Source organism: Simochromis diagramma, unplaced genomic scaffold (genome assembly GCF_900408965.1).
Source record: "Simochromis diagramma unplaced genomic scaffold, fSimDia1.1 OVJJ01000486.1, whole genome shotgun sequence".
NCBI lineage: Eukaryota > Metazoa > Chordata > Actinopteri > Cichliformes > Cichlidae > Simochromis > Simochromis diagramma.
This window is the reverse complement of record NW_024387047.1, coordinates 1,290,482-1,315,214: the sequence shown is the minus strand read 5'-3', so window position 1 is coordinate 1,315,214 and position 24,733 is coordinate 1,290,482. Positions and strand designations below refer to the sequence as shown.

The 24,733-nt window shown below is 39.4% G+C and overlaps 1 protein-coding gene across 6 annotated transcripts in view; it reads left to right on the top strand.

The window, feature by feature from the left end:
- LOC120741750 (regulating synaptic membrane exocytosis protein 1-like) overlaps window positions 1–24,733 on the top strand; it is a 110,244-nt gene that overhangs the window by 70,427 nt on the left and 15,084 nt on the right. The window contains exons 7-23 of one of the 6 annotated variants that reach the window (XM_040044780.1): window positions 93–133; window positions 3,060–3,173; window positions 3,304–3,403; window positions 7,706–7,829; window positions 8,718–8,735; window positions 11,057–11,103; window positions 13,351–13,466; window positions 13,560–13,690; window positions 14,246–14,417; window positions 14,594–14,741; window positions 14,980–15,036; window positions 17,780–17,945; window positions 18,389–18,493; window positions 18,941–19,000; window positions 21,015–21,092; window positions 23,019–23,108; window positions 24,281–24,364. In XM_040044780.1, the coding sequence (XP_039900714.1) occupies window positions 93–133; window positions 3,060–3,173; window positions 3,304–3,403; window positions 7,706–7,829; window positions 8,718–8,735; window positions 11,057–11,103; window positions 13,351–13,466; window positions 13,560–13,690; window positions 14,246–14,417; window positions 14,594–14,741; window positions 14,980–15,036; window positions 17,780–17,945; window positions 18,389–18,493; window positions 18,941–19,000; window positions 21,015–21,092; window positions 23,019–23,108; window positions 24,281–24,364 (1,651 nt within the window). Of the gene's footprint in view, window positions 1–92; window positions 134–3,059; window positions 3,174–3,303; window positions 3,404–7,705; window positions 7,830–8,717; window positions 8,736–11,056; window positions 11,104–13,350; window positions 13,467–13,559; window positions 13,691–14,245; window positions 14,418–14,593; window positions 14,742–14,979; window positions 15,037–17,779; window positions 17,946–18,388; window positions 19,001–21,014; window positions 21,093–23,018; window positions 24,365–24,733 lie in introns of those variants that run through there. The other 5 variants (XM_040044785.1, XM_040044784.1, XM_040044781.1 and 2 more) reach the window with 5 other exon arrangements.

Genomic DNA, 24,733 nt, shown 5'->3' with positions numbered 1-24,733 from the left:
TGCGTGCGCGAAGAAGAAGAAGGAGATATAAGGGAGGTCATTGTTTCCTCTGCGACATCTATCCAGCTGATCTGATCTCTCTTCTCTTGCAGGCGACTGGGAATGCTACCCACATGACCCCACTGTGTGGCATGTAAGTCAGTGTTTTTCCTTCTGATTAATATTTTTTCATACATTAAAGATAGTTTTGAGAATCAGCATGAAGTTGTTCAGGTGTTATTGTTGTATTTTAATTAAAGTCCCAAGTGTGTAAACATTTATGTGGATGTACTGGAGTACCAAATAGTGCCAAATGGAGTGTTTGTCTCTTTACAGTCTGATCCTCCTGTCCTCGTTTAGCATCGTTGGTTGTTTGTCTTACCACAAAGTTTGTTTTTTCAATTTTTCTGAAGAATCTATTAATGTAAAACACATGATGTCTTATGGTTATTGACTATGGTTACTTTACTGTTGTGAAGTACATGGATAGTATGTTTATGTTGTTAAAGACCGTGGTGGTGACCATTGACTTAAAAACCCTGGTTTAAAATCAATCATTGTGGGCTGAGTCTAGAGAGGTCATGTTATATATGGTACATATCCATGCCAAAACAATGATGCTATAATTACAAAGGCAGATACTGACTTTGAATTATTTGAATTAATACACTCAGCTCAGCTGTCTGATCTGGACTGTTTGGCAGCTAACTGAGAGTCATAAATAATTTATGAAGTTTTAAATAGTCCAATATGGGCTTACAGCTCTTGTTATGGTACCTAAAATTATTAAAACATTAAGTGTAGTATGATTTCTTCTTGTACCTGTGGGAGAGTTACACTCATTATCTTTATAGCTGCACTGCAATGAGTCAGTCCTGCTGTATCGAGGCTTCTTAGAGCAGAGCTAAATGCAGTCTGTGTACTGTGGCCAGTAGAAGTCCAGTCAGTAAGATAAAAATCCAAAAGAAATCCTGGTTTATCAGAGCTTGCATCTTTTACAGCTACAGTATAGACAGAAATTCAGCCTGTTACAAAAATAGGGCAAAACGTATGCTTCCTGTTTTGGATTTTGGAGTGGCCTTCAAGCCTTGTCCATTAAACACTTATCAGTGTAGTACATGAATCCAGAATGAAAATTGGTAATCAAAGTTTTTAAAAATGAAAATAAAAAACTGATTTCAGTCTCACAGTTTTACAGTAAGTACTGAGTTGAAGCTAGGAGGTAATTATCTTAGTTAAGCTTACCATTCAGACCCTAGCTCTATGAGTAGTATCCACTTTTCTCTTAGAAACAACTTTTAGGAAACAAGACTTTTGTGCACTTAAAATTTGAATTGAAAAGCCAGATCTTATGTCTTTTAAAGCTACCTCTGTAATCAGTTAAAATTATTGATAGTTTTCAAAGTGTTTTGTCAAAGTACAGGGAGTGCAGAATTATTAGGCAAATGAGTATTTTGCCCACATCATCCTCTTCATGCATGTTGTCTTACTCCAAGCTGTATAGGCTCGAAAGCCTACTACCAATTAAGCATATTAGGTGATGTGCATCTCTGTAATGAGAAGGGGTGTGGTCTAATGACATCAACACCCTATATCAGGTGTGCATAATTATTAGGCAACGTCCTTTCCTTTGGCAAAATGGGTCAAAAGAAGGACTTGACAGGCTCAGAAAAGTTAAAAATAGTGAGATATCTTGCAGAGGGATGCAGCAGTCTCAAAATTGCAAAGCTTCTGAAGCGTGATCATCGAACAATAAAGCGTTTCATTCAAAATAGTCAACAGGGTCGCAAGAAACGTTTGGAAAAACCAAGGCACAAAATAACTGCCCATGAACTGAGAAAAGTCAAGCGTGCAGCTGCCAAGATGCCACTTGCCACCAGTTTGGCCATATTTCAGAGCTGCAACATCACTGGAGTGCCCAAAAGCACAAGGTGTGCAATACTCAGAGACATGGCCAAGGTAAGAAAGGCTGAAAGACGACCACCACTGAACAAGACACACAAGCTGAAACGTCAAGACTGGGCCAAGAAATATCTCAAGACTGGTTTTTCTAAGGTTTTATGGACTGATGAAATGAGAGTGAGTCTTGATGGGCCAGATGGATGGGCCCGTGGCTGGATTGGTAAAGGGCAGAGAGCTCCAGTCCGACTCAGACGCCAGTAAGGTGGAGGTGGAGTACTGGTTTGGGCTGGTATCATCAAAGATGAGCTTGTGGGGCCTTTTCGGGTTGAGGATGGAGTCAAGCTCAACTCCCAGTCCTACTGCCAGTTTCTGGAAGACACCTTCTTCAAGCAGTGGTACAGGAAGAAGTCTGCATCCTTCAAGAAAAACAGGATTTTCATGCAGGACAATGCTCCATCACACGCGTCCAAGTACTCCACAGCGTGGCTGGCAAGAAAGGGTATAAAAGAAGAAAAACTAATGACATGGCCACCTTGTTCACCTGATCTGAACCCCATTGAGAACCTGTGGTCCATCATCAAATGTGAGATTTACAAGGAGGGAAAACAGTACACCTCTCTGAACAGTGTCTGGGAGGCTGTGGTTGCTGCTGCACGCAATGTTGATGGTGAACAGATCAAAACACTGACAGAATCCATGGATGGCAGGCTTTTGAGTGTCCTTGCAAAGAAAGGTGGCTATATTGGTCGCTGATTTGTTTTTGTTTTGTTTTTGAATGTCAGAAATGTATATTTGTGAATGTGGAGATGTTCTATTGGTTTCACTGGTAAAAATAAATAATTGAAATGGGTATATATTTGTTTTTTGTTAAGTTGCCTAATAATTATGCACAGTAATAGTCACCTGCACACACAGATATCCCCCTAAAATAGCTAAAACTAAAAACAAACTAAAAACTACTTCCAAAAACATTCAGCTTTGATATTAATGAGTTTTTTGGGTTCATTGAGAACATGGTTGTTGTTCAATAATAAAATTATTCCTCAAAAATACAACTTGCCTAATAATTCTGCACTCCCTGTATATATGAAGTAAATACCAGTGAGTGTGCATATTTGTGAATGTGTCTGAGTGTCACTTTGCTCATTTTTATTACCATTTCCTGTGTCCTGCTGCAGCATCCTGTAACCTGGCAGCCATCCAAGGAGGGAGACCATCTGATTGGACGGATCACCCTCAGCAAGAGAACTGCTGCCATGCCGAAAGAAGCTGGCGCTTTACTGGGGTTAAAGGTCAGAGGTCACACAGACATGCAAACAGTTTCTTAAATTATTTTTCTGTCTATTAATTCTAACTGAGCCATCCTGTGTTGTCCACTTGTCAGATATTTCTCACTAACTGTTGCTGTCTGCTTCTCTTCAGGTGGTGGGAGGCAGAGTAACAGAGTCAGGGAGATTAGGAGCCTTCATCACCAAGGTTAAGAAGGGAAGCCTAGCTGATGTGGTGGGACATCTGAGAGCAGGTATCCACTAAATTGGCACAGTAGCCTCTCACAAATGCTGGGAAGTAATAATCAGTCAAATGTAAGGTCTTTATAAACGTCGAAATGTCCTAACTACGATTGTTTAATAAGCTTTGTCACATAGAGAGTCTTATTGTATGTTTTGCAATAGATGATATAAGAAAAATCTTTTTTTTACCTGATACCCTGACACCTATCCTGCCTAACAAAGTGAAAATGTAGTTGTTCTTATCATAACTGATGCGCTGTACGTTCTGACGACCTCGTCTATTCAGCTGCTGCATGCTGCAGGTTGTCTTTTCTTTTTCGCTAGTGTGTTTAGAAGAGCTAGTATCTTTTTGTTTTGTGTTGCAGGTGCTTGGTGTGGTGTAGTTGTGTCATCAGTGATTGGGAACACCTGGGCTCAGTGTTCCTGTGATCCTTAACTCCATATGCTGCAGACCTTTTTGCTTTTCTAGTGTAGTGGTTTACACATTTGGCTAACAGGCAAAAGGTTCCTAGTTTGATTTAGTCACAAATCCCTTTGAGGGTTGTGTCAGGAAGGGCATCCAGTGTAAAAAAAAAAAATCAAACATGCAAAGCTACCCATTGTGGCAACTCCTTGGGGGATCAGCCAAAATTAGCTGTTCTACCTAAATAATATTTCGCACACCACACTAGCACAAAATATGCTATCACTGACTCATTGATTGACATATACCATTTTTTCCCCCTTTGGTTACTTTATGTAGTTTTGCAAAAAGAACAATTCTATTCATTTACTTGACTAATGGTGTAACGTCCCATTAATTATCATGGGTTTTGAACCAGTCTTTACAAGTTGGGCCTTGGTCTTTGATAATTTCCCAATTAGCTGGCGTTTACGGGTTTGTCCTTCCACCTGATTGATTAAGGGTGAGAAAAATTTATGTTGTTTGGAACAGTCATGGTTTTGCCTGACCAAAGAAACATAAGTGTTGACATGTTAATGTGTAACAATTTAAATGGGAGTTTTTCTCCTGTAAGGCATAGCAGCACTGTTCCTTAGGTTGTGTTTCTTGCTAGGTTGTGTGTCAGGTTGAATGCAGTTTAACTTTTTGTCTTGGGTGCATTTCATGGGTGTGAGGTTGTTGCCAGATGCTAGTTATTTCCTTGTTCTATCCTTTTCAATTTGAAGACTACGCCTGAGTTAGTTAGGTGTTGTTTATGCAGTTAGAAGGGATGCTCGCTAGTATTACCTAGCTTTCCTACCATTTCTGAGGCTGCCGCGACCAGTTTAGAAATGGTAGGAAAGAGAATAAGCAGCCCTACCTGCAGTTTCCATGTGATGTGTTAAATAATATCAGCCTTGGGCATGCATCTTCAGAGGTAAAACCTCGAAGGGAGTTGTGTGGCAGTGATTAGGAGCAAGTCACTTGGCTATGGAATATATTGGAATATATTAGAACTTACTGCTCATGGCAAGTAACTGGGAAGCCAAATGTAATCATTAAACCTCCTTGCATCAACGTCAACTCACTGAGTTAGTGAAAGCAGCTATTTTGGGATGGTTCCTATTGTGAGGAGTTCAGGAATGATAGGAAAGGTTATAAGCGGCACTACCTGGAGTTTTTGCTTGATTTGTTGAATAATATTTGTTGTGCAGCTTCAGAGATAAAATCTCTTTAAGAGTTTTTGAGTCTTGTTGTTTTGGAAGAACACTTCAAAAAGTTCTGTCAGGAAAAAGAGCATATGAAGGCATATTGTTAAGCTCTGAAGAAAAAAAACAAGTAAATGTGTCTGCTAGACTAGCTGTTTCTTTTGAGATACCTTGTGTTGAAACACATCAAGCTACACTCCACTTGTGTTCCTTATGTGAAGAACTTCCCTGTGATGGTGCTTATTTACCGTTTACACCGGATGGTTTTATTTTCATGACAGAATACCCAATATCCTTTTCAGAAGAACCTTTTGAGCATATGCTCCTTAACTTGTGGGTCCTTTGCTTCCTTCCAAGTTGGAGCTAAAATATATTTTTATTGTCATATGTCATATCACCCAGTTGCATATCCTTAACAACTGGTAACAACCAGGTCTGTAGTGAAAGCGACAATTTATTTCTATCTTTGAAATCCCTAAAGTGATCCAAAAATGACCAGGCTTCTAATTTTTACCTTCCAAGTTTGCCCAGTTGTTAAAACAAGTTCAGGTGCAGCACTTCCAGTCATCAGCCTATCAGCACAAAGTCAGGGCCCGTCCATCAATTCTCTTGTGCTTATCCTTGTTAGGGTCAGGGTCAGCCTATCACAGCTGTCTTAGGGCGAGAGGAAGGGTACACCCTGGACAGGTCAAAGTCAGGGTTGTTGGAGCATTTTCATCAGATTCTAAAGTCACTGTTCTTAGGCAGATTTTGGGAGAAGGGTTTTTCAGTGCTTCATGTTAACAGCCAGAGAAGTTTCACAAGTGACAACTGGCTTTAGCCCCAGTGACATGGTGTTTGCCTGTTCTGTATACGGTGTTGAGGGTTTGTTGAGGGTTAAGGATGACAATGTTCCAAAAAAACTAAACTGACTATGCGAATGACTTCCAGCATAGTTTATACATTCGAAGGTAGCTGGCAAAATAGAAGTTGGCTGCATCGCAAGGAATGATGAAGCTCATTTACGAAGCAGGCTGAGTGGTGCCAGTTCAGTCCTGATGATCAAGTACTGCCTGTTGTTGGATGCTTCTTTCAGGCCAGGTCCTTCCACAGTGGTGAAGCAGATCTCACGAAAGAGTTGTTTAATTTCTACACCAGAGTTGCTTAAGAAAAGACAGCTCTGTCTGTTGAAACCACCCTTTTGTGGTTACCCAGTCACTAGTAGTAACAGAAAGGGAAAACGTTGGTACTGGGAATTAGGCATGTGGTTGGTTTAAAGCACCAAAACTCTCAGAAATGTGAATAATTTATTAGTTCACCTAAAAGAGTTTCTGTGTGACGAGCTGGAAAAATTCCAAACGTTTATTTGCTGACACACGTTCACAAACTCACCAAATTCATTTGATGATTCATATGATTATTGATATTCCCCATTAAGCAGCACTTTTACTAGGTGTCAGCTGACAAGTGTAAGTACTTGGATGCAGAAGTCAGGTTCATACTTTAAAACAACATCATCGACCCACCATCTTCTAGCTGGCCAGCTTCTAGCTCCCTTGTTTTCTTGTCCCATTATGTGACAACACTCTCAGGTTTTGTTTAGACTCTTGGCAAGGTCAGTATCACTAAGCCTGTTGCATTTCCACTTCCATGATTGGATGACTGTATTGACCAAGTTTGATCTGCAAAGTTTATGAGTAAAGTTTATCTGTTCGAGTGATACTGGTCCTATTGATTAAAAATCTGGAATGCTACACTGTCTGTCTGGATGATGTGGTTGTATAGAATGACATTTGTGGCATTCATATGTTGTGTATTTGTTCCTTATTTAAATGTCTGTCTGCAGTCCGACTGAACACTGACTTGGCTAAATGTGAATTTGCTATCCATTAGTAATCTACAACGAGCATGTTGTTGGCCGATGTCAGCTGTGGCCACAACGAGGGGTGCCAAGGGAAGGCGCTGGCCAGAGAACAAAAGAAAAAAAAAAGAGCTGATGTCATTCTTAGGCATGGTCGGATATTACCATAGTTTCTGCTGGAACTTTTACTGGAAGATGTCACTTCCCTTACCAGTCTGAGGAAGGCACATGCTATATATTTGTGGTATACGATGCGTGGTCTCTGAACTTGTAGTTCTAGTGTATGCTAATCAAGAGATCTAAAAATGTGGAAGTGGACATGGTCACACGTATTGACAGATGTTCGTATGTGGGATCATGCTGCTAAGGTTAAGGTAGTATGTAGGCTGTGGTGGTGTAGGTTGCCAGTTGACGACACTGTCTCTTTCGGCTCGTGGGCTGGGAGGTTGTATTTGTCTTTGTGTTTTGTGTTGCAGGTGTCCAGTGGGGTGTGGTTGGGTGATGATGGATTGGGAACACCTAGGTCCAGTGTTCCCCTGTATAAACGCATGCTCCACTTGTTACCTCAGGGGGAAGAATAACTTTGCACCTAAGCTATTATTGCTGCAGACTTTTGTGCTCTTCTTTTCCCAAACAATGTTTCACTTACTACATTAGCACATGTTCAAACATGCCAATGATCCTGACTCATTTACTGACATATGTCATGTTTTTTTGTCCTTTGATAACTTTATTTAGTTTTGTTAATTTCAAATAAAAACTTTATTTGTTTTAATCCTGTCAACAGCCATTACTTTGACATGGCTTTTGAGCTAGTTATGACAATGTGGACATCTGATTTCAGGTGACGAGGTTTTGCAGTGGAACGGGAAGCTGTTACCGGGAGCAACTATGAAGGAGGTTTACAACATCATCTTGGAGTCTCAAGCTGACCCTCAAGTGGAGTTGGTGGTATCCAGGCCTATTGGGTAAGTCAGGCATGAAACACGTCCAGTATACTGTCAGAGTCATATGTTTTTACCTGGTTTGTCAGGTACTAGTCTATTTGTAAATTGAAACCCTTATTTAATTAGGCAACATTTATTTGGACTCAGAGTTGACCTCAGACAAAGCAGGAGGTTATGATGCACAGCTGCATTCAACGTATTAAAAACAACTGGCCATTGCCTGCAGCTGCCAAGTTTTGGACTGGGAGATAGCCATGTCTCATATGTCCCCTTTAAAAAAGCACTTGCTTTTATTTGTCGGATGGTAAAAGCTGAATTATTATTGACCAAATAAAACTGTCTGTAAGCTCCATTAAAGACAGGAGAAGCTGCATGTGAAGTTTTTAGTCGATGGATTGCAAAGCTCAACAAGCACAGTCATGAACATACTTCTGAAGGCAGTAGACGCCCTGAGTAAAATTATTTTTAACTCTAAGTGTATCATTTCAAATCATTAGTATCAAAAGTCATCAGTAAACAAAAAAAAGTTCATGTTTCTCGAGATACTTTGAATTGGATGCTTTCTGGTATACTAACTTTGCCTTATATTTAGCAGACTTGCTAACTCTTACATTACTAACATTAGCAAAGCTTTGGAAAAATTTAATTCAAAGAGAGGGACTTTGAGGTGTCACCCTCTCATTTTCCATTATTGTTCAAGAGATGTCATTTCAAAAACGTCACACAAACCAGGGTGCAAGCTGGTTTCAGGTATTTTGAATACGTTTTGTTGTTGTGTGTAATAAGGTCAATCCAGTGGGTTATTTTAAAAGTAAAGTGCCCACTGGTGCAGCTCTCAAATTTTACTTTTCTGCTTATTGATGGAAAAAAAAGTTGAATATATGAATTTCTCTCCAAACACTCACGAAGGGTGTATAGAAAATATCAGTAAGTAATCTTTTTTTTTTTTTTTTTTTTTTTAGGACCTTTTAATTCTGCCACGCTTATGGAAACTATTTTGGTTTTGTTGGTGCCATTTTGCATCCCTAAAGGAACTAACTGTAATACTGTTAAGTGAGAAATCTAATTGATGTCACTATACGGTTTTATGAAAGTAGCTGCACTGTGTGCTAAATTAAACTGCAAGTTTACCTGTTGGGATGCAAAATGGCCAGCGGAAAACATCCATCAATGTATCCGTGTTTTCGCAAGCTTTTAAGCTGTTTGTGCAGCATCTGGAATTCCTATTTTTTAAACTCCTGATTAAGTCTTACCCTCGAGTAAATTCATAGACTGTATATAAAAGATGGTCACAGCAAGCAAGTAAACTTGCATTTTTTTAAATGGCCACAAGAGGACGACTAGTGTCAGTTGTTATAGAATGCAACATGATTGGTTTTTTGTTAAATTTTGGTCCCACTAGGAGTCAAAAAAGGACGATAAGAATGGCATGTCAGATAAACAGCCTGTCTTGTGATTGACAAGTTAGAATGACTACGCAGCTGCGACTTCTGTTTTTAAAAATTGAAGATGGCAACATTAAACAATCCTCAGGACTTGGAAGAACAGGATTTTTCAAAGCACTGGCCAATCTGGTCTTTAAGTCTGACGTCATTAGCCGTGCCTGGGCCTAAACTCCGCTGCAGGTCCCTAAGTCACACGATCACTGCAGCGTCACTGAGAGTTAAAAACTGTTTAAACTCTTTCATCTGTAATAAAATGATCAGTGTGGCTGCTCTACCAGGTGTAACAATTGAGTTTACATTCAGGCATCCATGAAAACCGAATTTATGAAATTTAACAAAGTTTGTAGGGTTACTGAAGCTTGGCTAGCTAGTGTATAATGATGTGCTACGTGATCGCTAGCAACACAGCTATGTTAGCATAATTAAAACAGTGAAGCTGGAGGATGAACACTAAATATTTTTGCACTCGATAAAAGTTAACGTGAGGGTTCCCGATGGTTACGAGCAAATACAATCGCATGCCAGGATCCACAACAAGAGGTTAGTCATTAATATACTGCTGCATGGGCTTAGCTATAGTTTTAAAAACTGAGCTTTAAAATGAATAGCAGTAATAAAAACCGAGAGAGGCCAAGAGTGATCACTGACTGTTTTGGGAGGCTTGTTGAGATTAATACAACAAGATACAAAGCATTAAAACATGTTAAATACACAACAGCCTTATTAAACGCAGTAGTTTGGGCCTGGAAGCAGGATTCATCACGTCATCACTTAAAAACTGGATGGTGTGATGGCTACGTCTGTCTTTTATATACAGTCTATTAGTAAAATCCAGCACACAGTATCCCTGGTACCTTATTTCTGAATTACTGAAGTTGGGTTTCATAAAGCAAGCAATATTTTTTTTTCCATATACATGTTTCCTATTTTTGATTTTGGAATGTGTTTCAAGGCAACCTATGATCCATGAAACACTTATCAGTTTAATACTTGAATTTACAAGTAAAAATTTTACTAAATGAAGCAGTTTTCTTTCAACTTGAAGCAGAAATAAGAAAATTTCAGTCTGACAGTTATACATTAAGTACAAAGTTGAAGGTAGGAGATGACTAGCCTAGCTATTTCCAGACTTTATGCTAGTTTATCTTAGTTAGCTTTAAGTCCAGACACTAGCTCTTTGAGTGGTATCCATATTTCTCTCAAAAAGAATGTTTTTTAGGGATTTGATTGTTGAATAATGGTTTGTTTGGTAAGTAAAACTCTAAAACACTGCCACTTCATGTGTAAAACCATCACATGCCTGATGTGAGTCCAAGATTAGCACACTTTAAATTTCAACGGAAAAAGAAAATTACACTGATAAGTGTTACACAGATTACCATTTCTTTTCCTTTACATTACATTGAGCTGGTGCAGTGGATTCTGGTGTTTCCCATGGGTTGTGGTGATGGATAAGAAAAGATGGCGGTGTGGATAGACGCTAATGAGCTAATGGTTTTCACCCATTATAATTTCCAGTTGTGATTGGTCGAACAGAACTGAGTGAGTCTGGGAAACACTGCAGTCACGGGAAGAGCTTTGCTCTACTCACATCTCCCTTTGCTTCTCCATTTTTTTAACCACATGATCCTTTAATCTCAACATCCAAATAACCTTTGTTTACAGTGCTGCTTTCTCCCTGCGTGGTAACTACTGTCTGAATATGCATGCACGCCTGTGTGTCACTTTTACATCTAACATTCTTAGTCTGACTTCAGTGCCAGTACAACTGTGACTCATGTGTTTTTGCGGTTTCTCTTTCAGTGATATCCCAAGAATCCCCGACACGTCCCACCCTCCATTAGAATCTAGTAGGTATCTCCTCTGACATGTTGAGACTGCTCTGTGCTTGTTTGTCACCTATGTATGTCGTATATCTGTATATCTAGCTGATTTCATTTGTATGATATGAATTATAGCAAAAAATACGTTTGTTGATGTACTATTATATACTTTATGTTATGGATGTCATATTATGTCATATAAACTTAAAGGAATAGTCCAAAATTTTGAAATATTTTCTTCCTTTCTAAGAATTAGGTCTTGTGTGAATGAGTCAAGAAAAACTGAAAGAACTACCTCAAAGGTTTTTAAAAAACACTATTCAACTGTTCACAAAAATGTAAAAAAATAAAATTTGTGGTTTTCATTAGTGGAAAAAATACTGAGTAAATTCACTTAATTAAAAATGTCATAAATGTCCTTTCAATAGTGTAATGGTTTACAAATTTACTTGGCAACCAAAAGGTCATTGGTTTGATTCTAGCTGGAGACGCAGATCCCTTTGGGGTTGTGTCACGAAGAGCATCCAGTGTAAAATTCTGCTAAATCAAAACATGCACAGCTGCCCACTGTGGTGACCCTTTGTGACGAATGGGCACCTGAAAGTAGCTTTTTATGTGTAAAAGTCGTCATAATAATACTGTGAACTTACAGTACTGTCAGACAAATGTACGGCACAGGTTATAAAAATATTGCCTTCTGTATTTTAGTAGAGTTGTAAAGGTGAGGTATAAAGACTATTAGTTGCGTTGCCTTGCCGTTTGTACACTATGTGCTTTTTTTTTCATCCTATTCTTTTCTAATTAATAGATAAATTATACTTTTTTAAATAGATGACATCTACTAGTGGCTCTGCCAGTTATGTCTGTTTTGGAGTTGTTTAAATTAAGAGCTCATTCATTGGTGAAATTTTCCTGCCTCGTTTCTTATGCTAAATTAAACTGATTTCTTCCTGGTATTTATATTCTCATCTAACTCCCAGCAAGAAAGATAAATATTGGCCCTTAAAATGTTGAGTGGTTTCTTTAAAACAGACACTCATCTTAAACATAGCCAGAGTATCAAATAATGATGTAAATGTATGTATAATTGATTGCAGAGCTCAGGATTCAGACTGCTTTACAGGTTTTTTTTCTATCTGTGGCTCTGTGTGACATCACTAAGAGCAGATAGTCCTAATATGATCATCTAAGCCAAACGGCTCTGGCTAAGACAAACGATGATGAAAGGGTGCCCAGAAAGCCCAATATGACATAAATGAGGATTTTTTTCAAATAATAAATCATGTAAAGGTATTCTAATAGACAGGGGTGCACATAAGTGGTCTGCAGGTGCGCATTCGCTGTCAAAATAGATAGATAAGAAGTTGCAACACGCATTTGCGTACATATAAAAGGCACTGTTTTTGTCCGCTAGAGTGGGATTTTCATGGCATATTCTGCACCACATCTCTGTGCCTTCATCATTTGTTTGAAGCCAGCTCACCTCCTGCAACCACTTTTCAGAGAATACGCGCTTCTTTTGCGGTTCGGACTCCTTCTGACATTTCTTTGGAGGTGGAGGAACACCAAAGTAATTGCTTAAAGGAGCTTCTTCGACATCTTTAAGAGTTCTAAACAAATGTCTGTCCTCCTCCAGAAAATCTTATGTATGCAAACACGCGTTGCAACTTCTTATCTGGTGCGCGTCTTTTATTTTGACAGCTAATGCGCACCTGCGGACCACTTATGTGCACCCCTGCTAATAGAGTCTAAGAATAAAAATCTCATGTTTGAAATGAGCATAATCAGTTCCCTTCAAACACGTGGAGATTGATGAGTGCTAGAAGTTTTCTGTTCCCTTTCTGAACATGTGGCTGATAATGTCCTCTAATATTGCATGGAGTGACTAATTAGACAACTCTTTTTTTCCCTGAAACTAACTGATGTCTGACATCTGTGATGAATGTTAGCGGGAGAAGATCAGTTTCCTGGTAGGCAGTTAGTTAGATGACTTTTGATCATGTAATTGAATATAAGGCTTTCGTGACCCAAGTCACACTGAAGCCTGCTGGACTCTAACTAGGACAGAAGCGTGGTGATTTGTCATCCTGACAGGTTAGCTGACTTATACTTTAAACTGTTTCTGTGTGAACTTTTCTGAGGAGTCTGGAGTTTCAGTAACGAACGCACCTTTGGTTTTGGAGCAGATTATGTTTTCAGTCTGACTCCCTTCTGAAAGACAGCTGGCATTTCCTGCTCGGGATTTCAAACATATTGCTTTCCCTGCCTTCATAGCAGGTTCCAGTTCTTTTGAGTCCCAGAAGATGGAGAGACCATCCTTAAATGTCCTGTCTCCCTCCAGTCCCGGGATGCTCCGAGATGCTCCGCAGTTAATGCCAGGGCGACTCTCAGTGAGTGTGGGCACTTGAACTGTGGAGGACCTTTCAAGTTTGCTAAATGTGAAGACATGGCATCGGATTTGGTTTTGTTTGCTTCTCATCCAGGTGAAGCTGTGGTACGATAAAGTGGGTCACCAGCTCATAGTGAACGTGCTGCAGGCTGTGGAGCTTTCTCTTCGGCCTGATGGGCGGCCCAGGAGCCCTTATGTCAAAATGTACTTCCTCCCTGACCGCAGGTATGCCAACCCTGACACAGGCACTCTGAACAGTCACAATGCCTAGCCCTCATTTGGCATGAAAATTATGGCCATTTACAAAAGAGCCGCAAAAAAACCTTGTGACACGAAGGCTAGGACACGATTCTTTTATGCAAACTGCACAAATCATGCACGTGACTTTTAATGTAAAACATTGGAGTTTGGCATCGAATATACTTATATAATACAATATGCACAAGTTTTTGATATTGAATGAGTATTGTTTCGTCCCTTAGACTTGGAAGAACAGTTTGTAAAAAGAACAAAAATTTCATGTTCTGATAGTATAGTCAGGGTTAGGGTGATCGCAGATGATGACTTTGACCTCACATGGATAAAATACATCTTCAGTAATCATGTTATACAACGCAATCGAAGAGGGTTTTTTTGGGAAAAGACACTCTACTGTGAGTTTAGCATCTCGTTTATATTTAAAGAAAGCAGTTCCAGTCAGCTGAATAAGGCACAAATGGGACTAGAATCAAAATCAACATTCAACTGACTTTAAAGACAAGAATCTGTTGTTTAACACAGCGACAAGAGCAAACGAAGGACAAAAACAGTGAAGAAGACCTGTGAGCCTAAGTGGAACCAGACATTCGTCTACAGTCACGTCCATCGCAGGGATTTCCGAAACCACATGTTGGAGCTGACCGTGTGGGACCAACCCAGGTCTCCAGAGGAGGACAGCATCTTTCTGGGAGAGGTAGCACACACATCCACATACACACATGCCGAGTATTCATATCTTGTGGAGACATCTACTTGACACAATGCTTTCCCTAGCCCCTAACCCTAACCATCAAAAATGAATGCCTAACCCTTAAACATTTAACTTCTTTACAAAGCACATATTTACTGCGTGGTTGGTGACTTGAACAGGTCCTGGTGGAGCTAGAGACGGCCTTACTGGACGACAAGCCTCACTGGTATCCCCTCCAAACTCATGATGTCTCATCCATACCACTGCCCCAGCCCTCCCCATACCTGCCCCGACGACACATAGACGCCCCTGGCAAGAAATTGCAGCGTAAGTCTGTCAAGATCTCGTGTCGTGTGCAACATGAAATGCATAAGCTCTTTCATATATTTCTGCTTGTAAGTGTACACATCCTGTCCATAAGCAGTTTAGCATGCGTGTCTATGTAAATGTCTGCTTTCACTCCATTTCCCTAATACTGCATTTGATGTGTGCATCCATATATATGTGTGTGTGGTGTGTGTACACATCTGTGGGTATCTTTGTGTGTGTGTCTATTACTGTTTAGGTTCTCAGCGTGTAACAGAGGCTGAATTTGATGAGGGTACAGCAGTAGTATCTAAAGGTGGGTTGGGACTGTTTCTTAGTTTTACATGCAGGTTTTCTGCAGCTTGCACTTCTGTTCTCGGTGTTATTTGTAACTATAGCTTTTAAAAAATGAGAGCTGCTAAAGAGTGGTTACATTTAGGCTTGGTTCGTAATCCAGAATTTAAGTTATTTGGTTAAAAATTGATAACTTGAGATTCGAAATGACCCCAAAACTTCTTACATTGCACCAGATGTTGTTGTTGTTGTTGTTGTTTTTTTTTAATTATCCATTAATAGGGACAGATTGTGGTCATTTCACAATAAGTCCAGTATGGATAGTAGTACATAGTAGTAGTACTTTAGTAGTGTACAAAGATAACTGCATATTTGTGTACTTTACCAAATCTGCCAGATTTACAGTTTAAAATAATCTTCATTTATCTTATACTTGTATATGGTACCACCCTCATCCTTAAAACCAGCTTACTGGCTGCTAAACAGAAAAATCAGGTGATGAGGTGAGTGGGGCTTTTTTGTGGGGCCTGTGTGCTTGAAAGGACCATACTGGAGATAACTATGATTCCCCTGAGAGGTCAAATGCAAGTTAAGAAAAAACCAGCAGATTAGTTGAACACAGTGGAAATAGAAAAAGAAAATGCTGCAAAACTTGCAAAAAAAAAAAAAAAAAAGATGGATGTGTGTACTGTGACATCATCCACAGGTTTATGACATTCTGTTTTGAAGCCATGGGCTTAGCGTTTTTACCATCACCACACTGATTTCCAGAAAAAGTGTTGTGACAGGGAGGGGGTCTCAGTCATTGGCCAACAACAATCAGTCACTCACACGTCATTAGCCAATGACCACGCCCTGTATATTGTTCTATTGTGAAACAAAGTGAACGAGAGTTACAAAAATATATTATATTTTTTATTTATGACTAAAAATTATTTACTGAACACATAAACTCATCAGGAAAGTGTTTAGTTAGAAGGTTGTTTTCCCACAGCCTTCTGTAGGAATAAAGTGTTTTTACAACCACAGTTGGCCTTGGTGTATTGGCCTTCAGAAAGCAGGCAAAGGCACCTATTGCCTTTTTTATTCCAACCCGGAGGCTACATCCATTTTAAACTTGCAAGTAATGTAATTTAATAGGCTATTAGCAAGATTTTTAAAAATTATAAGTATTTTAACATAAGATAAGGTAACATGCTACTGGCATATAAGTAAATTGCATGTGGAATAAAGCTAAACTTGCAGACATTAACATAATTATAGAGAGGAATGCTGTAAGGTAAGGCCATTAGCATGGTTTTAAATCAGGTTACACATGAGGTGGAAGGCCACTAGCATGACTTCTTATATCTTTTATATAGTGTTTGTATCTAACAGGTTACTGACATGAAGTCAATCATCCATGTTGTGAGGGCTATGAGCATGAGTTTAAACTACATAAGTGGAAGCAGGGTCAGTAGCATGAATTCTTGTGTCTTTTATACCCTCTCTGGGTATAAAAATGTAACTTAAACTAGCTAGGCCTGCAGTGTTTCGCTAAAACACAGATGTGTATGTTGTTGTTTTTATTTGATCTATATCAGTGTATATAGTGAGAATGCAAAAACTTCTGTACATAAACACCAAATGAATAAAAATTACATATATTTCTTTCTTCTTGTTCATTGCAAGCTACATATTCATGTAATAAGACAAATCAATTAAAGGCAGTGTTAGCATCACTGTTTGATTAACAGGTATTTACAGACATGCATGACAATACATTCCAGTGACCAAATGCCACAGAAATAAAAGGTTTTTTGCTAAATTTAATAACAGTAAACCTCATGTATACAGATTTATTTCAAACCCTACGCGGTTTATTTAATAAGTTTCATCCAGACTGATTGCATCGAGAAAGAGTTAAGGAACAGACCTACACGATGATCACTCTGGTGAGAATGTGTTGTGAGGGTAGCAGACATTGGCTTAGTTATAAACAAATGCTGTAAGGTAGCAGAAAATGAACATGAATTTAATTATCATATATGAGGTAGTATCATGAATTCCTCTGTATTTTTAGTGCTAATGTGTAGAAGGCTAATAGCATGTTGTAAGGGTAATAGACATTAGTTTAGTTCAGAACTTAGCAGGTGACTAGAATGAAATTAAATGTACATGGTATAAAACAGCAGACTGTTAACAAGATTTAGTCACAGATGTTAGGATTTAATATGATTTTTTTTCTTTTTAAGTGGAAACAGTTCAGAAGTTGTCTTGCAGGCAAATGATAAATGTAATTCGGCCTGACTGTAGCTAATGTATGGCTTTGGTATAAATTTTTGACATGCAGATATGGTGGTGGATAAGAAACAATGCAGATTAAAAAAAGATACTGTAGAAAAATGCATTTCACTCTAATTCATCCTGGCTATACTGGCTATGTTCCACTACTGATCTTGACTAGCAGCCATATTTTAAAGCCATTAGCACATTTTTGCAACTTCAAGGCCCACGCATCTTCCCATGTATGCATAATGACAGTTATTGTATATCATTAATGTTTGCCAGGATCATATGGAAAACCTTAGAGTTAACAAACCCATTTTAGTAATATTATTCACTCAAGAAGAGACTGTATATGGATTATATAGTACTACTTAATACCGTTCCTTTCTTATGAATTTTAGAGACTGAAGGTTTTGTCACTATTAAAGTATACACTCTGAATTGCACTTACTTTGCTATGATCTTGTTTATGTACGTGTGCTGCCATTTCTCCATAGCAGCAGATGGACGTGGCAGGGAGAGGCAGCGGGAGCCCACATCTACCCTGGAGGTCCCTGAGCAGCAGAGGACCCCCACCCATCACATACGTTCTCGTTCCGTCTCCCCTCATCGAGAGGAGCAGGGGCGCATCCGGTCGCGGCCACCCAATGTCCCCCCCCAGAGGTGAGGGTTGAGTAAGGCAGGATTTTACTCCCTATTATTATATTTTAGCCATAAATTGTCTTGAACGCACTGCCCTGGACCGATTGCTGAGTCCTGTGAAAGAGCTCTGTCGATTCACGTCTGACGATGATTACTTAAAAAGACCGATATCGGCCTGGGGAGACGATAGTGAATGCATGGAAGAGGCAAAACCAAGATTCAGGAAAAACAGACAGGACATGAGCGTTTCTGGAAGCCAGCAAACTGAGTCCATCTACTAATGAAATGTCTGTCTGGCTCAGAACATGCAGTGCTGCCAGCTCTGCTTTTAGTGACTGAGCTAAATGAAACTGAGCAGCAGTGTGCCGCAATACCACCTGACCACTAACCTCACAAGTCAGTCTCTCATTTATCCGTCCGTCCGTCCGTCCATCCATTTATTTATTTATTTACATTTCCTTCAGGAGCCTGGATGATGAGCTTTCTCACGGTCACCGTTCTCGTTCTCCGTCCCGCTACTACGATGCTGGTAGAGGTCGCCATCAAGGGGAAGGGTATCTGGACGACAGGTGCGTGCCTGTGTTTGGTCACCACTTGTAGTGTAAATGTCATCAGAGTTGCTTTATGTTGTACAAGGCCGCAGTTTTTTGTGCAAATCCGCATCCGCTGAAAAAGTGTGTACAGAGTGTGAGTGCCTGTGTTGCCAAGTCTAACTTTGTTTACTGGTCTCTTAGATTTAAATAGTTGCTGCTTTTTGTCTGTTTTTGTTTTGTTTCTTGAAAAGCGTTTGATGCCGTAGCTATATGTTGAGTTTCATGTTGCACGAGGTGACCTCAGACCTCAGTGTTTAGGTTGAAAGCTCTCGGTTGCAAAACTGAATTTCTGAATCTGTGTGACTGTGTGGAACCAGCCAAAGCTCTCTTTCCTATTCACTCTCTTCTCCCCTCTGCTCTTCTGGGTTTTTTTTAACTGTTGTTGATTTCCTCATATGTCATCCATCCCCATGGTTACCACAGTGAGGTCTTCACGATCCACCAATCAATGCGAGGCAAAAGTGCTGAGTGCCTGCACACCAGGTAAACTGGCCAATCGTGACATGTTTACATGTTGGTTGTAGATGAGGTGTGTTTTTGTCAGATTGTCTCTAATTGCAGTCTGTCGCTCAAGACTGTTATTTAAGAGTGAAACGAATATGCCTCTGAAATCGAGGTAAAAAAAATCCTGTGTAATGTAAAATGTATACAGAAAAGAAATGTGAACAAGTCCCATGCAAACTTTGACTTCCCAGCATTATAAAAGAGAACCGAGTTATATCAGACCTTACACACAGACACATTAGTTGGTTTTAGTCCGTTCATTAAATGAAATAACTGTAAGAAAAACACAATGTGTCATGTCTAAATAACGAGACAAAAAGGAGGCCAGTGAGCTGAAATCCTGTGGTAATCTAGCTGTACTGCTGCCTCAGATCCACAAGAGGACACTACAGGACCATGCATGGTTTCAGACTTTGCTGCTTTTCAAGAATCAGTCCAACAGTACAGCTTGCAGGGGCTAGACCACAGGTGTCGACCTCCAGGCCTCAAGGACCGGTGTCCTGCAGGTTTTAGATGTGTCCTTGATCCAACACAGCTGATTTAAATGGCTAAATTACCTCCTCAACATTTCTCAAAGTTCTCCAGAAGCCTGGTCATGAACTAATCATTTGATTCAGGTGTGTTGACCCAGGCTGATATCTAAAACCTGCAGGACACTGGCCCTCGAGGCCTGGAGTTCGACACCCCTAGAGGGCTAGACTTAAAACTAAATGTTGCTTAGTGTACACCTGCTTTCATACGTCCAAATGATGAATATGCACCAATTCTGTCTCTGACTGAAACAATTTAGGGCACTTTTTGCATGATGCTCCAATATCTTTATTTAGTCTGAAGGCTTTTGGGTCATTCCATGGAAACTGTACTGGTCCTCCTGTTTCTGGACAAAAACCAAACTATGAATTTTGTGTTTCATAGCATATTTTAAAACCTGCAATAATGCACGATTTGAAAGCTCGGGAACTTGTCAAATATCTTTTATTTTATTAATACACTCATTTGTCAGTTAGTTAGCTTGGCCCAGTCACAGGAATACAGCCAACACTATAGCCTGAGATGAGGTAAAATCTAATTGGATAGAAAAATTCAAAATGATGTGTCAGAATTTCTCTATGTAGTCAAAGTTAACACCAGTATGCACACATATACACATATACAGTGCTGTTTGTAAGCCTATGTAAAACTGCATGGCTCTAAATGAATAATATTATTTCATCCAAAAATACTTCTTTTTCACACTTGATTGCTACATTTCCCATTAAGAGAGAAGTGTTGGTGCTACTTAAACAAAATACCAAAAGTTATTACATATATTACATGAGACACAGGAGACATTTTGGTTTAGTGTGTTTGGTCACTGGAAACTATATTTTTCGGGGTTTTGTTTTTCCCTTTAAATGTTAGGAACCCAAACGTGACAGTTTTCATGTAATGACTCTTACTGATTATTATTTATATTTTTAAGTTCACGTGTAATGTAGTGACTCTTACATTGCCATTTGAGCACACAGCCAAAGAGGTAAGTTACACTATATATACCTTTGTTAGAGGTATATAAAACCCCTATACAACCGTAGCTGTGTTAGTATCTAACCTAGGACACTTTTTGTACTTTTTATACACACAAGTGTATAAGTGTACAAGTGTTTGAGGAAAGGAGGGTGTAAAGTGCTAAGTTTGTCTGTAGAGAAGAGATCTGGCTGCTGCTGACTGTACGCTCTTAATGCAGAGATAATGTGCTTACTTATGCTTTAACACCCTAAAATCTTAGCCAGTGATTTTTGCAATGACCACAATATCTAGAAACATGTTGATAAATAAATCTAAATAATTAACAAATCAAAAATCAATGAGATCACTGGATAAGATGCCACTTCTTTCCCCCTTTGTATCTTTCGGTTGTCCATGCACTCCTATATACTTTTTTTCTGCTCTTCCTCCTTTTCCTTCCGGCTTCCTTTCCTGCTTGTGTCTGCTGCATGCATGCTAACATCAGGAGACCTACTAGGCACAATAACACACTGCCACCTAAGATGCCACTTTTGTTCAGCAGTTTCCGCAAACAGGCAAATAGGTAAGTCTTCAGTTCAATCAGTTCAAATGGAGAAAATGTCCAAATCTGAAGGGACTTTCCCTGTGTCGACATTTTACCAAGGTAGATCACAGACTGTATGTAAAAGATTGACCTGCTCAGAGTTGTCACCTGTTGTTGGTGAATCCTCAAGCTGAACATTTTGCTTTTTGTTTTTTAAATAAATAAAGTTATCCCTTTAAAGGGGACCATGATAAAAAAAAAATGCCCATTAAATATTAATTGCATTATATAGTACTTCAGATGTTTAATTGAGCCCATAAGGTTTTCAGAAGGATCTTTTCTTGAATGTGTTTGCTCTTTTCCCCATGTTTGTTTTCAAATGGACATCAGGTGTCTCCCCCTGCTGGCCATTTAAAAGAATGCAGTATCTCTTATCAGCACACAATACCAAAGGGGCAACAGCACAGGGAACAATCTGCTCGTCACCTGCTGCTTTGTTGCAGACATTTAATCGCTTGAGGACAATTCAGGCTTTAGTTGCCTTAGTAACGCTATATTGTATTTAATATGCAGTCACATTCCAGCCAACAGCATCCTTCTATGGTATTTCATACAATCACTTGCCTTGAAGTTGAGAAAGTTTACATTTGGACCCGCCCACTTCTCGTTACCAGCGGTTACTTTGACTGTCATCGCTTCAAGTTACTGAATCCCGACGACTTTTTTGTTCTCTGATTGCCTCATCAGTCCTTGTTGCTTCCTGCGTGGATGTCTTCTTCAGGAGCATCCACATAAGTTATTACATGAGTACATTCTATTATCTTTTTGTTTTCATAGATTCATTTGGCTCATTTTCTGAAATTGATTCACCATCAACAGCTTTTATTTTAAATGACCTCTTGCAGAACTCACACTTTAGCAATCACTGATCTAATGCAGTTTTTGAATAACTGGATAAACAACCAGAAGAGCTTCAGTATAATGTTATGTAGCATAACATTCACTGTCATTAAGGCATTAATAAAAGTTTCTATCATTTTACTGTTTATTAACAGCAGTTATTAAAGGGTTTCTGCAGAACCTTTACTTGTGTGAACTTGATTACAAAAAATGGCGCCTACTTTTTGTCTGCTGTCATACCTTGAGCGCTCCTAGCCAAGAGCGACAGAGAACAAGTATGACTGTAAGACTTTGAAAAAAGACAACAAAATAATTGAGTCAGATGACATTTTCATTGTCAGAAAAGTTCTTTGAGGTGCTATTAGATGTTGCTCTTGCTCTTCACGCTCCATTTGAAGCATACTGAAGCCATCAGACAATTTGTAGTACCAGTGTCAACTTATATTGGACCGGTTAACGGTTCAGTCCTTCCATCACAGCAGGGGCTTCTGATTAGTTTCCAACCTGTTTTCTTTCATTTCTTTAGTTTCGTTAACAAATCCTTCCACTTTTTGAAATTTCCATTTCATCAGCAGCTCCACGCTGCTTGCATATTAAATAAGTAACTCTGTAGTGAGACTGAAAATGGTCATGGCGACATGCCGCTCCACCACACATCTGTGGTCTAATGATGAGGTGACACATCGGTAAGGCACACACACACATTGATGATGGTTGATGGTTAACATGGATGTTTAAGTGTTCCGCGTTGGGAAAAATGCAGAGATCAATCAGTCTAGTTTTGGCAGTAACAGCTAGAAGACACATTTTCCTCCATACTCCATCTCCATGTCAACCATTACAATGTACAGACACTGCCATCCTGACACCAGCTGGGTCAGTCATGGTTTAATTTCTTAGAACAGCATTATTAGGGAAATCTAACCAGACTTTCTTTTAAAAGACTTTTTCTGTTTGTCCATTGTTTTTCTCTTTGTGTCTGTTTTTGTCCTCCCACCCTGTCTCCTCTCCATCTCCTCCTCCTCTTCCTCCATTGGATGGCATGTTGTGCTGTGGTGCCTCTAGTGATCTGCAGCCTTCTCTGGACAGGGTTAGGAGCGCTAGTGCCAACTGTCTGGCTCCAAACAATCATGCCCCCTCACCAGAGACTGAAAGGTACCAGCCTCTGTACCCAACCCCCTTCCTGTAGTCCTCCTGCACTTCAGCTTTCCCTGCTCTTTGTAGTTCCTTCACCTCTGAATGATCCTACACTAGCCTGATATCATCCTCACCCCACCTACACCACTATTGTGCACCACTCTACTATTCCAGCAAATCCCCTTTGTTACCTCTGTCCTCAAGGTTGTTCATGATGATGTTGTGATTTTCGCAAAGTTTCATTGGCAAGCAGCCAATTCTGAGTATTCGGGTCAGTTTAAAGACAACTTCATAACCAGCTATCAGACAAAGGAATCAGTTTACCTTACTTGTACCTTACAGTTTTTGATTTGTCACTTCCTTGAAATTATTCCCAACATTAGACGGTCGAAAGGATGTACTACGAAGCAAGATCAGTTGGTTAGCAAAAGTAAGGCTAAATGATGCAGTTTTACTAATTCTAAGAGACACAATAAGTAAACCTCTTGAGCCTATAGACTGTATATAAATTATGGATGTAGTCACTGTGATGTCACCTGTTGGTTAGTGAAATCCCTTTGTAAAACCTCAGGTGAAGCATTAATCAAAGGTAGACCCACCCTGCAAGCAAAGATTAAAAAAGCCTGGGTCTTCTGAACTTGCTTCGTAGTAGACCGTCTTTTTTAGTTACTTTTGTCTTTTCAATGCTTAATACAAAAGTCCTGTTGGCATTTGTCCATTTACTTCAGAGTCACTGTGTCGTTCATGTTGTTCCTTCTGGTTGTAAAGTGATAACATAACTGCACTGTAAACAGTGGGATTCACGTTTTAATGCAGAAAAGAAATGCCCAAACAATTGATCTTTGCTGTCCATGAAAATGAGAAGAAAAGCTAAAGCTAAAAGAAAAATATAGACTTGCGTTTAAGTGTCTAGAAACACAACACAAAATAAAGCTAATGTGGAATGTGAAAATGGGGAAACATTTGCGAACAAACTTGCCATATTCAGTTTATAAGGTGATAGCGTGCTAATATTGTGTTTACAGCCTGTTCTGTTACTCCCAGGTAGTCAAAATGTACCCATAGCAATGGCAAGCAAAATCAACTTTTTACTGTGCGCTTTCCTGACACTGGAAAAGCGAATCTCTTGAATTTTTAATGACTTGCTGATTTGGTCCTATGGGTGATGTATTTTGTATGTGTACGCATAGAAAATCTTTGTCCCATTCCCTGCCCCGAAGACGTCCGGCAAGTCCAAGGATTCTTATTCAACATGCTTCCCCTGAAGATGACAGGTACCCTTTTGTGGACCATTCTCACCCAATTGCTTCTTGTTGGAGCTTGACTTGTGCCTTAAAATCTCACGCCATTATGACCCAAACACTAAAGTTTGCCAAGTTACTTTCTTTTTCTTTTCCTTTCTTTCTTTCTTTTGTTCTTTTCTTTTTTTTACAGTAGTTTTAGTAAGAAACACATTTTTGTCAAACCCAGTGGAAATATTCTTGGCTTAGTTGGGTCCTATTGGGTTGAGGCAAATGCCAAGCTCTTTTTGCCAGATTGTTATATTTCTATGAATGACTAGTAGTGATTTTACAATTTAACCTTTTCAACTTTCCAATTCGTCAGCTCTCCGCGAGTTTGGCAAGTGACTTTATCTTGTATCA